Below are 12,817 nucleotides of genomic sequence, written 5' to 3' on the forward strand. Positions count from 1 at the left end.
CCAACACTGGGTCCTAACTTGTGATCTTTATATTCAGAGTATTTCATAGCAAATTCAAAATACCTTTTACATCCAGTTTCCAGAAGTTCTGCATAAATCCAGTAATGCACATTCAATCTGCAAAGTACTGCCATTTTATTATAGAAAAAAGCTGATAATAAAGGAAGGGAAGCCCGAACATGGGTCATCAAGACGTGAGCACTCTTAGGGTGCATTTTCTTTCTTTATAAAACAGAAGTTATCTCCTCTGAAGTGCCTTTGCTGACCTCTCTTCTCACCAAGACCTTCCAAAGTTAACAGAAAATCAGTCTCTCTGCTAACCCAAATTCTGCTCCTCATGAGAAGTTCCTGTTTTCACTTCCTCTGAACATGCAGCTACGCCCCAGTGATGCACTACAGTGTCTTATGGGAAGCTAAGTTTGAACAGAAAGCATGCACACCAGGCGTGAAGCTCTGCTGGGTGAACAGCCTGCAGAAGAATGGAGGTCCACCTGTGCAAACACTGCGGCAGGCATGCAGAGGGTCATACCTTCTCCGAGACGGCAGTGAAGGTCATGGCGTGCGTCATAAGCGACTCACCAAAAGTCAGTCTCTCAGCTTTATTCATGTTCTTCAAGGAGACACCAAACACTAACTCATGGTCATACCTGTAAAAAGAATTACAGCACAAAATAAAGGAACACAATCAAGGAAGAAAACTGAATCCTGGTTATAAAAGGAACACAGAAGAAAATGAAGTGGCTCAACAACTCCAAATAAATATGGGCTGTAGCTGTGGCTCTTAAAGGAGAATATGGTTTGTGGAGAATTTAGTCTCTCAATGGGGCTCTGTTCTCTATGTGTCGCAAGAGTATGCAGGGAAATATGAAATGACTAAACATAAATTTATAGTATTAGAAGTTGATGAGTTTGTCCTGTCATTTTGCTAACTTTAAAGAAGAAGAAAAAGGCCGGCGCCGCGGCACACCAGGCTAATCCTCCGCCTGCGGCGCCGACACACCAGATTCTAGTCCCGGTCGGGGCACCGGATTCTGTCCCGGTTGCTCCTCTTCCTGTCCAGCTCTCTGGTGTGGCCCGGGAGTGCAGTGGAGGATGGCCCAAGTGTTTGGGCCCTGCACCGCATGGGAGACCAGGAGAAGCACCTGACTCCTGGCTCCGGATCAGTGCGGTGCACTGGCTGTAGCGCACTGGCCGCGGCAGCCATTGGAGGGTTTAAGAAAGCAGTTTAAGAAAGGTCAAATAGCAAACAAGAATTCTGGAAAACATTCCATGGCATTCTCAAATGCACTAAGTAAATTTACACAGTAATCAATTATATTTTAAAGCACCTTTCTCACACAGGATGCTTTTTAGGAATATCCAACAATTTCTATTCAGATACAAAGTATGATCTTGATTTCTTGGGTTAGAGCAAACTCTACAGTATGCAAAGAAAAAAATCCACCCTTAATCTTTGGATGACTCCCAGAAGAATAATTTCATACCAAGAGTGAGCTCCAACAGCAACAACCCACAAATGACGTCTATTTCAAATTTCTCACACTCACACATTCATGTCACTGAGGCCCAGCTTGCCATTGAAGTGTTTTCCAACATCACAGCCAAACCACACAGCCTAGAAATAAAGGAAAGAGGAAAAAAGAAAGTCAACATAAACCCTATTTTCCTATTACACCAAAGAAGCAAAAAAAAAAAAAGGCATTTTAACCCCAATGTGGAAGATACAAAAACCAACCAACCTCTCCATCTTTGATGGAAGCAGCAACCATCTTTTTCAAGAAGTCAATGGGTTGGTTGTTATATAGAGTTTTTCTCCCTCCTACCATATTGCTTAGGTAGTCTACCGTGTAAAGTCTGTTATACTTGTGCTGGGGCCGAGGGTCATTCACAAAACAAATCTGTTGAGATCAAGAACATGCTGGTTACAACACAAAACCACGAATGTCAAACAAGGTACACACCTCTCCTCTAGGTTCATGTTTGTGTCTAGCTTCTCACCTCTGCCTAAGAAAAGGAGCACTACAGCCACACTGTTAAATAAAAAAGAAACAAGATGTGGCAAAATGTCCCCGAGAGAGGTCCTTTCATACCCTAATTAGCAAGAGGGATACCTTTGGCTGCTGTACCTACCTGTTTTTCCCACAGGTAAGAGCTGCTCCAAAACTAATTCTGAAAAACTGCATTCACTGAGTAAGACAAGAGGAGTGCCATCACTGTAAGAACCCTGTTACAACATAGTCTCAACACCTGACAATGGAAGAGTCACTAAGCCAATCAAAAGAAGAAGCTCTCGTTAACTGGCTCAGCAGATGGGAGACTCAAAGGGAATAGGAAAAGCCAGAGGGGACACAAGCAAGTCTGCAGAGGAGTGCTGGAGGCCGGCATTATGACACAGTGGGTAAACCACTGCCTGCAATGCTGGCATCCCATATGCACACTGGTTTGAATCCCAGCTGCTCTACTTTTGATCCAGCTCCCTGCTAGTGGCGTGAGAAAACAGAAGATGGCCCAAGTGCTTGGGCCCCTGCACCCACATGGGAGACCTGAATGATGCTCCTGGCTCAGCCCTGGCTGCTACAACCATTTGGGGAGTAAACCAGAGGATCTCTCTCTCTCTCTCTCTCTCTCTCTCTCTGTAGCTCTTTCAAAAATAAATACATCTTTAAAGAAAAAAAAAAAAAAGATTGCTGGCCTACAGTCAGAAGTCTCCAAAGGGGAACACTAGGAGAAGGTTGATCCTGGCATGATCAACTGTTCATTAGGTACAGAAAATAGTTGAGAGGAGGGGAAAATAAAAGTTTGTTTAGTGTCTAGTTTGATGATCATGCGTGTTAACCCAGGAATCTGATACCCTTCCATACAATCTAGAGGCATTTGAAAGTAAACAGTGGCTGACAACGCCAGTCTCCAACCTTATCTTCCATGTTGAAGAGTGGTTTCACGTGTTGCCTGTAAAACTCCAAGGGTGTTATGGGGCCAATCTTCTGATAGTTTTTATCTTTGTCTCGATACTCCCAGGTGAATGTCTCTGGTGGATTGCCCAAACAGATGCACACCACTCGGAATATCTGCAGAGAGACAGATGAGCAATGGTTAAGGGACGTGTTCTGTTGTACCTCTTCATTTTTCTCAAGCTTGGGAAACCTAAGAAATGAGCGGCTGAACTCAATCCAGAAATTTTACAAGAAATCTAATATGGCTCCAAAAATCAGAAAGTTGTGCAGGGTCTGACACCAATCAGCTGTGAGTTCTCAAATAAACACTGAACAATGCAAATCTATTAATATTTAGTCCTTAGCACCTGTCCTGCAAATTAAACTTCCTCAGGCAAGAAACTGCCCACCACTGATATCCAACAAGATCTGGGTTGTGCCTGGCTGGTTATTTTTCAAGTGACAAAGGATGACATATTTTATAAATGGATTTCCTTCCCTTTATGCATTGAGGTTTTCCTTCTATTGTGACAAGAGTCTTTATGTAAAATGTTTTTTATGTAGATTATTATTAGAGAAAAAGTACTATTAGAAGAGGAGTAATTTTTGGTAATAAGGTACTAATTCTTAGGTTGTCAGACAAAAACAACCTGTTTTTCTAATGAAGTCACAATACTTTCAGGTTACCATCATTACATTCCAAGAATATCTTTTATAGTATTTTCATCTTATACAAAGAAAAATAGAAGTATAAAGAGATATACTTTATATGAGATCAGAAAAAATAAAGTATTTCTCTTCTATATTAAATTTCCTTGTGTCTTTGAAAAGATGTAATATTCTAATCTTTTTCTCCCCTCCACAGTCACTACCCTGACTTAATCTCATCACTTAGTACCTGCATTATTTGTACCACACGTTTGGATACTCTATTACATTCAAGACAAATGTATCTTAAATGTATTAAGGCACTTATTTTGTGCTAGATACTGTAAGTCTGCTAGGTTTACCTCTCAAAACACGCCCTCGAGGTACAGTCCCCATCCTCCACCCTTTTCTTTTTCAGAAGAGGTCAAGACCCAAAGAAATTAAATAATCTACTTAAGATCACATGCCAGTAACTGGCAGAATGGGATCTGAACTGAGGTCACATACTGAAAAAAAAAAAAGTGTGCCCTTGGCTACAGGTTTTTAAAAGGAAACATTTACTGAATGCCTACTGTGCTGTACTAAAAGCTGTATCATGTGCTAATCCTGTTACAAATTGTGATACATATTATACCCATTTAACAGACAAGAAAACCAACAATCAGGGAAACAAATAACCTGTCTGAAGTCACAAAGCCAGTAAATGAAAAATAAAGATTTTAATTCAGGCTTGACTTCCACGCTGCTTCCAAAATATCATGTATTTTCTGGATTTTGGGGTTTCATATAGCTTGTCCTCTACAAGAGATTCTAAACTTTTTAAGGATAAGGACCTTATGGATTATTTTGTTTCCTCTATGGGATCTGCACAGTTCTGGGCACAGGCCCTAGATATACCAACTGATCTGAACATTTTCTATTCTCCACATTATCACAGGATCATTCTAGTAGCACCACTTTCTTCAAGTGATTCCCCCGTTGAAGATCATTAATTCTCCCCCATTATCTCCTACAATAAACCCAATCTCATGACCTAATTTCCGTTTTCTTACTTAGGCATAACATTTGTTATGCACTAATGCACTAATCCTAAGTGCTCAATTCAACTTTTAAAAATATAAGTACAGGGGGCTGGCGCAGTGGCGCAATAAGTTAATCCTCTGTCTGCGGTGCCGGCATCCCATATGGGCACTGGTTCTAGTCCAGGTTGCTCCTCTTCCGATCCAGCTCTCTGCTGTGGCCTTGAAAAGCAGTGGAGGATGGCCTTGGAAGGCAGTGGAGGATGGCCCAAGTGCTTGGGCCCCTGCACCCGCATGGGAGACCGGGAAGAAGCTCTTGGCTCCTGGCTTCAGATTGGTGCAGCTCCAGCCATTGCAGCCACTTGGGGAGTGAACCAACGGAAGAAAGACCTTTCTGTCTCTCTCTCTCTCTCACTGTCTGTAACTCTACCTCTCAAATAAATAAATAAAATCTTTAAAAAATATATAAGTATAGATCCACATAATTAATACCATTTAGATCACCATACAGAATACTTCCTGGACTCCAGAGGTTCCTTGGCCCCTTAGGAGAATAACCTACAATCTCCCCAAGGTAACCACCATTTTCACTTCTAAAACCATTGATCAGTTCTGCCTATTCTTTAACTTCATATAAATGGATTCATCGAGCATACTCTCTTTTGTGTCTGGCTGCCTTTGGCTGACACAAAATCCATGAGATTCATTTTCATTGCTGTGGGTATGAACAATTTTTTTCTTTATTGCTGTGATTCAACTATTTAACAGAAGTAGGTTAAGTTACAAAACAGGTTATGCTTGCCTTTAATTTCTTGCTTTGTTGTTTTCTAGGAGAGAATCTCTCTTCACTTGGATTTACTATTTATTTTATAAGCCTGAAGAGCTGGTCCTTAAACCACCTCTCTACTGATGATGTATCACTGGCAGGTTTGTGTCTAGCACAGAAAAAGGCAAGACAACACAGAAGAGATCTTAATTGAGTTACTCTGGTCATAGATTAATGAGCTTTGATTATGGGCATAGATGAATGAGTCTGAGATTCACATGAACCAGAGGCATTTTTTGTTTGCTTAGCACCAAGGCTACAACTGGTAACTCCAGGAATCTGCCATTATCAGAAGGATACTGCCACTGGTGATCATGGGCAAGACAATCACAGTGAAGCCACAGGATACTGAGATTAGGAAGGTTTACAGATTTGAGTAATGTGTATTTTCAACTAGTAACTGTTATCACGTGTGTCTGTACATACACCAGTGGATCCATGCTGATCAACTCTCAGTTACCCAGAGGTGGTGAATCCAGCACAGGAAGGCCCAGAACAAAAAAGGAGGCAGCTGGGTCCAATGAACATTAAGATAACAAGAGGAATTTTGGATTACTTTTAAGCATAGTCTAGAGATAAACATGAATGTTTTATGCTACACGTTGCATAGTACCTAACTGTACATTTGACTCTATCTGAAGTAAAAAGTGTTAAACTATTCCCTCCTTCTCCCAAAAAATACACTAGAGGAAATCTGCATTTCTGTTATCTAAATGAATTCTGTGATGAATCTTTTTTGCAAAACAATACTTAAGCCCTCTTGCTCATGTTTTATAAATTTGAATTTTATCAAATACACATTTAAGACATAAATGAGGGTAAAGGTGACATCTCTTTTATCTTAGATTTTAATAAAACTATCATTTGAGGCATGTTTTATGCTATTTGTTTACCATGATTATAAATTATCCAAAGTCAGTCACATTTAAGTCAGTCTGCAACACTTTGGAAGGAGTATTTGGCTCTAAGCCAAATAATTAAAGTTAGTTAAATGAGCTCTAATTGAAAAAAATTCTCCAAAGCATAATCTCTAAGGGTCCCTGCTAGTATGTTTTTTTTGATGAGAGACTGACGTTCTGAAATAGCAGTCCCTGTTCCCAGAGGTACAAAAGCAGCAGCAAGCTTTGGATAGCCCAGCCTGCTCTCTGGTGGGCAAGGTGGGAGTGTCACCTGATTCTTACAGGATGCACTCAGCATTCAGGACAGAAAAAGATGCTGGACATTGTACACATGTCATTCAGAACTGAATAAGATAACAGTACAATCATAATCCTCAGAATATAATCACCTAGTAGAACACAGTTTTTTCAGTAAAATGTATTTCTGACTTGAAATTGTTCATTCTCGGCCGGTGCCGTGGCTCAACAGGCTAATCCTCTGCCTAGCGGCACCAGCACACCGGGTTCTAGTCCCGGTCCAGGCGCCGGATTCTGTCCCAGTTGCCCCTCTTCCAGGCCAGCTCTCTGCTGTGGCCCGGGAGTGCAGTGGAGGATGGCCCAGGTGCTTGGGCCCTGCACCCCATGGGAGACCAGGATAAGCACCTGGCTCCTGCCTTCGGATTAGCGCGGCATGCCGGCCACGGCGGCCATTGGGGGGGGTGAACCAACGGCAAAGGGAAGACCTTTCTCTGTCTGTCTCTCTCACTGTCCACTCTGCCTCTGCCTGTCAAAAAAAAAAAAAAATTGTTCACTCTCATTCTAGTTCTTCTGATCTTTCTCTCCTTTATTTCTTTCCATAGCATTTACCTTGTGGCATGTAATACTTCTTACATATTTTTAATGTCTCTCCCTATTAGTGAACTATATTAAAGTAGGGATCCTTATCTATTTTATTCATTGCTGAATTATTAAAGTCTAGAACAGTGCCAGGTTTATATATATTAAAGAAATATTTATTCAACACACAAGTTGAAATTGTGATTTCAGACCAAACTTAAGTGTCAGAACCAATCTGATTTAAAAGTTACTAAAATTGGAGCCAGCACTCTGGCACAGCCGGTTAAAAGGTATTAAAATAAAGTCAAGAAGGTAGACTCACAGATATGGGCTTTCCAAAACACTAGAAACCTAAAGACAGAGACACACACAACACAGTGACACCTGAGACCTGCTTCTGCTACTACAGCCATTTGATTTTTTAAAAACAGTAGAAGCTGCAGCCAGAGCTGTGATGCAGGTCTGGGCACCATATGGTGCCAGTTTGAGTTCCAGCTCTCCACTTTCCATCCAGCTCCCGGCTATGCGCCTGGGCACCCTGCACTCGTGTCAGAGACCCAGCCTGGCCTAGCCCTGGCTGTTGCAGCCATATGGGGAGTGAACCAGTGGGTAGAAGCACTCTCTCTCTGACTCTTCTACTCTAACTCTGCCTTTTAAACAAATAAATAAATCTTAAAAAAAAAAATAGCAGAAGCCAATGTTTGTAATTATTCCCTTAAATATAGATCATTAGAGAAAGCTGTCCTAAAATTGTGATACAAGCCTCAAGTAGCACTGCCCAAAACTGAGCTCAACAATTTGGCCCACTGAGACCCTTCCCTTGTTCCCTTTGTGGGAGGGCTGCCAAGGGAAGCTGCATCTGCACCAGCTTCTTGGGGTAATGTGGCTTCTGACTGTGATTTTTTTTTTTTTTTTTTTTGGGCCAGGCAGAATTAGACAGTGAGAGAGGAGAGAGAGACAGAAAGAGAGTTATAGACAGTGAGAGAGAGACAGAGAGAAAGGTCTTCCTTCCATTGCTTTACTCCCCTAATGGCTGCTACGGCCGGCGCTGTGCCGATCTGAAACCAGGAGCCAGATGCTTCCTCCTGGTCTCCCATGTGGGTGCAGGGACCCAAGCACCTGGGCCATCCTCCGCTGCTCTCCTGGGCCACAGCAGAGAGCTGGACTTGAAGAGGAGCAACCAGGACTAGAACCCGGGGTGCCAGCGCCACAGGTGGAGGATTAGCCAAGTGAGCCACAGCGCCGGCCTCTGACTGTGATTTTATGGACCTAATTAAATTTGGATTTTTTTTTTTTAAAGATTTATTTATTTGAAAGGCAGAGCTACAGAGAGGCAGAGGCAGAGAGTGAGTGAGAGGTCTTCCATTTGCTGGTTCACTCCCCAGGTGGCTACAATGACTGGAGCTGGGCCGATCTGAAGCCAGGAGCCAAGAGCTTCTTCTGGGTCTCCCACAATGGGTGCAGGGGCCCAAGGACTTGGGCCATCTTCTGCTGCTGTCCCAGGCTATAGCAGAGAGCTGGATGGGAACTGGAACAGCTGGGACTCCAACCAGCCAATATGTGATGCCGACATTGCAGGCAGTTGCCTTACTTGCTAAGCTACAGTGCTGGCCCCATAAATCAGGAATTTAAACCAACCTTTCTTTTTTTTTTTTGACAGGCAGAGTGGACAGTGAGAGAGAGACAGAGAGAAAGGTCTTCCTTTTGCCGTTGGTTCACCCTCCAATGGCCGCCGCGGCTGGTGCGCTGCGGCCGGCGCACCGCGCCGATCCGATGGCAGGAGCCAGGTGCTTCTCCTGGCCCCCCATGGGGTGCAGGGCCCAAGCACTTGGGTCATCCTCCACTGCACTCCCTGGCCACAGCAGAGAGCTGGCCTGGAAGAGGGGCAACCGGGACAGGATCGGTGCCCCGACCGGGACTAGAACCCGGTGTGCCGGTGCCGCAAGGCGGAGGATTAGCCTAGTGAGCTGCGGCGCTGGCCAAACCAACCTTTCAATATAGATTTGTGCAGACCCTTTCTACTCATTTATAATGCATCAGAAGAGCTGCAAGTGGGGGCCAGCATTATTGTCCCAGCTCCTCCACTTCCAATTCAGCTCCCTGCTAATGCACCTGGGAAAGCAGTGGAAGTTGGCCCAACTGCTTGGGCCCTTGTACCCATGTGGGAGACCGAGAAGAAGCTTCTGGCTTCAGCCTGGCCCAGTCCCAGCCACTGTGGCCATTTGGGGAGTGAATCAGCAATGAGAGTGAATCAGAGAGGAAGACCTCTCTGTCTCTCACTCTCTATAACTCTTTCAAATAAAGATCTTAAAAAAAGAAAAGCTGCAAGTGGTGTCAGAAAGTTTCTTTTCCTGTTTCCAGTTTAAATACATGTGTAAGAAGGAAAAGTGTGATTTACAAAGACGGTTCTGTCTCTCAGGCCTACTTTTTCAAAGGAGCTCCACTGTAACTGGTCTCTAAAGATACTGTCCTCTAGCAAAGAGATTTGTTTGTTTTAAGTGATTTTCTCAGGCCTAAAGCAGTAAATAATGGAATCAGAACAAGGAAAGGAAAAACGACCCAGCATGAGACACTTAACACGGGGACAGAACGTGTGGCTCACGACTTAACGACCAACGACGTGGAGCTGAGTCAATTCCCATACGCTCAGCTCAGTGCGGAGACAGTAAGAGAGGGGAGGAAGGCTGCAGCAGTGAAAGCCTGCCACAAGCACTCCCAAGGTGAGACTCGGAAGCGTAAGGCCGGCCCTGCACACAGGCTGCTGCAACTGGCTGCATCTGTGCGCAGCCTCACGCCTGCCCCGCCCTGCTGCCTCACACTGGCAGCGTCAGGACCGCTCTTCCCTCACTGTACATTCAGGGAACACGAACGGATAACAACAGAAATGGCACTGGAACAGTGGGAATCCACAATTTTACACAGGAGGCTTGGGGAGATGTTGTTTATTGTACCCTGCCTGAAGTTGGGACAAAACTGAAAAAACAAGAGGAGTCTGGCGCTTTGCAAAGTGTGAAAGCTGCTAGAGAACTTTGATCTCTCTCAAGAGAAGCAACTGAAATCAATGAAGCCCTTGTAGAGAATCCAGGACTCATCACACATCTTGCTGTGAAGACAGCTGGCTCATCAGGATGACCCTGAGTAGCCCTGCAGAACTAGATGAGCTAATGAGCGAAGCCGCCTGTGAAAAATACACAAGATCTGCCGAGCAGTGAAAGTGCAACCTCTACATGAACTGGTATAGAATAACTTAATCCAGCACAGGTATCTTAAGTGAGTGACAAGGCCGGCACCGTGGATCAACAGGCTAATCCTCCGCTTTGCAGCGCCGGAACACCGGGTTCTAGTCCCGGTTGAGGTGCCGGATTCTGTCCCGGTTGCCCCTCTTCCAGGCCAGCTCTCTGCTGTGGCCCGGGAGTGCAGTGGAGGATGACCCAAGTGCTTGGGCCCTGCACCCCATGGGAGACCAGGAGAAGCACCTGGCTCCTGCCTTTGGATCAGCGCGGTGCGCCGGCCGCAGCGTGCCAGCCACGGCGGCCATTGGAGGGTGAGCCAACGGCAAAAGGAAGACCTTTTTCTCTGTCTCTCTCTCTCTCACTGTCCACTCTGCTTGTCAAAAATAAATAAATAAATAAATAAATAAAGTTAAGTGAGTGACAGATGACTTAAAGAGGAACTGTTAGCAATGTGGGTGGGAAAAGACCCTACTTTGAACCCGATTACCCTAAGAAAATCCCTTGTGATTTTTACACTAGGCTCTAGGTGCTAGTATTCAGGACGCATGAAATTATCTGTGGTAAAAACAAGTTATATAAATAATGTAATTCAAGGATAACATTGTTATCTTAAGCCTTATGCAATCTTGTAACTTGCTTACATCCGTCCCTGGATTGGCATCAAAATATGTAATGATCTTTCCATTGGAAATAACTGGGAATACAGAATAGTTTTTGTTAGTTGTATAGTGACAGATAAAGAACAACAGTATCTTAAATTCTGCAATACAATGCATTTGCCTGTGCTATTTTATACAGTGAAGCTACAGCTCTGCAGCAAAATAAGAAACTTAATAAAAGTTTCAACTGTTTCATTAAAAAAAAAGTTTAAAGTCAGCTAATAGGCAGTCACAGAATGGAAGAAAGGTTATTGAATGGAAGGCAGTTCAAAGATAACAACCAAGCTACTGCAGGACTGAAACAATCTTAGAATCTTCATGTGTACATACAAGTATTTGCAATCCTGAACTGCTGAGAGAATGTGTGGTAAAGTCTAATACAATATAAAAATATTAGTTACTTCTATTCTCACAAAAATAGAAAGCTGCAATGCCCTTAAGAAATAATTTACCCCCACTTTTCAGTTTTACTGAAGAAGAAAACTAGGCCCAAAGGTAAAATTATCAAGAAGAGTAGCCCTGGGGGCCGGAGCCATGGTGCAGATTAATCCTCCACCTGTGGCACCAGCATCCCATATGGGCGCTGGTTCGAGTCCCAGCAGCTCCTCTTCCGATCCAGCTCTCTGCTGTGGCCTGAGAAAGCAGTAGAAGACGGCCCAAGTCCTTGGGCCCCTGCACTCACATGGGAGACCTGGAAGAAGCTCCTGGCTCCTGGCTTCAGGTTGGCGCAGTTCCAGTTGTTATTTCCATATGGGGAGTGAACCAATGGAAGGGAGACCTTTCTCTCTCTCTCTCCCTCTCATTGTCTGTAACTCTACCTCTCAAATAAGTAAATAAAATCATTAAAAAAAAAAAAAAAAAAAAAAAGGCCGGCGCTGTGGCTCACTAGGCTAATCCTCCGCCTTGCAGCGCTGGCACACCGGGTTCTAGTCCCAGTCGGGGCACCAATCCTGTCCCGGTTGCCCCTCTTCCAGGCCAGCTCTCTGCTGTGGCCAGGGAGTGCAGTGGAGGATGGCCCAAGTGCTTGGGCCCTGCACCCCATGGGAGACCAGGAGAAGCACCTGGCTCCTGCCATCGGATCAGCGCGGTGCGCCGGCCGCAGCGCGCCAACCGCGGCGGCCATTGGAGGGTGAACCAACGGCAAAAGGAAGACCTTTCTCTCTGTCTCTCTCTCACTGTCCACTCTGCCTGTCAAAAAAAAAAAAAAGAGTGGCCATGAGACGCTGTGGCGTAGTGGGTAAAGCCACCACCTGCAGCTCCGTCACCCCATATGAGCACCGGTTCGAGACTCGGCTGCTTCACTACCAATCCAGCTCTCTGCTATGGCCTGGGAAAGCAGCTGAGGATGGCCCAAGTCCTTGGGCCCCTGCACCCGCATGGGAGACCCAGAAGAAACTCCTGGCATCAGATCGGCACAGCTCCAGCCATTGCAGTCAATTGGGGAGTGAACCAGTGGATAGGAGAACTCTCTGTCTCTCCTTCTCTCTCTGTGTAACTCTTCAAATAAATAAATAAATATTAAAAAAAAAAAAAAGGTGGCTGTGAGATCACTAAAGTGATCAAGGAAAAGAGCTGAACCTCAAAGAAAGCTCAGGGCTAAGCGAGGAGGAGCAGGAGACCTGGGTGACTGCTCATCAGCAGAAGGGGAGAAGACAGCTCTCTACTGCTCTCTACTGGAGACCAAAAGGACAAGAATCTGTCTTAAAGTCATCTGAGCCTGCAAAAGCAGGCAGAGAAGTAAACAACTTCAAGGAGTATTAAATATATTTTCTAGAAGAGAAGGA

General features: G+C 44.5%; 1 protein-coding gene across 2 annotated transcripts in view; it reads right to left on the minus strand.

Moving 5' to 3' along the window:
* The window catches only part of BLMH (bleomycin hydrolase), a 64,988-nt gene that overhangs the window by 23,950 nt on the left and 28,221 nt on the right, over nucleotides 1-12,817 (minus strand). For both annotated transcript variants that reach the window (XM_062215989.1, XM_062215990.1), the window contains 4 exons: nucleotides 2,913-3,068; nucleotides 1,740-1,898; nucleotides 1,548-1,615; nucleotides 530-647 (listed from right to left, as the gene is read on the minus strand). In XM_062215989.1, coding sequence (XP_062071973.1) covers nucleotides 530-647; nucleotides 1,548-1,615; nucleotides 1,740-1,898; nucleotides 2,913-3,068 — 501 coding nt within the window. The remainder of the gene's footprint in view (nucleotides 1-529; nucleotides 648-1,547; nucleotides 1,616-1,739; nucleotides 1,899-2,912; nucleotides 3,069-12,817) is intronic.

The sequence above is a fragment of the Lepus europaeus genome, chromosome 18 (assembly GCF_033115175.1).
Source record: "Lepus europaeus isolate LE1 chromosome 18, mLepTim1.pri, whole genome shotgun sequence".
In the NCBI taxonomy this organism is placed as follows: domain Eukaryota; kingdom Metazoa; phylum Chordata; class Mammalia; order Lagomorpha; family Leporidae; genus Lepus; species Lepus europaeus.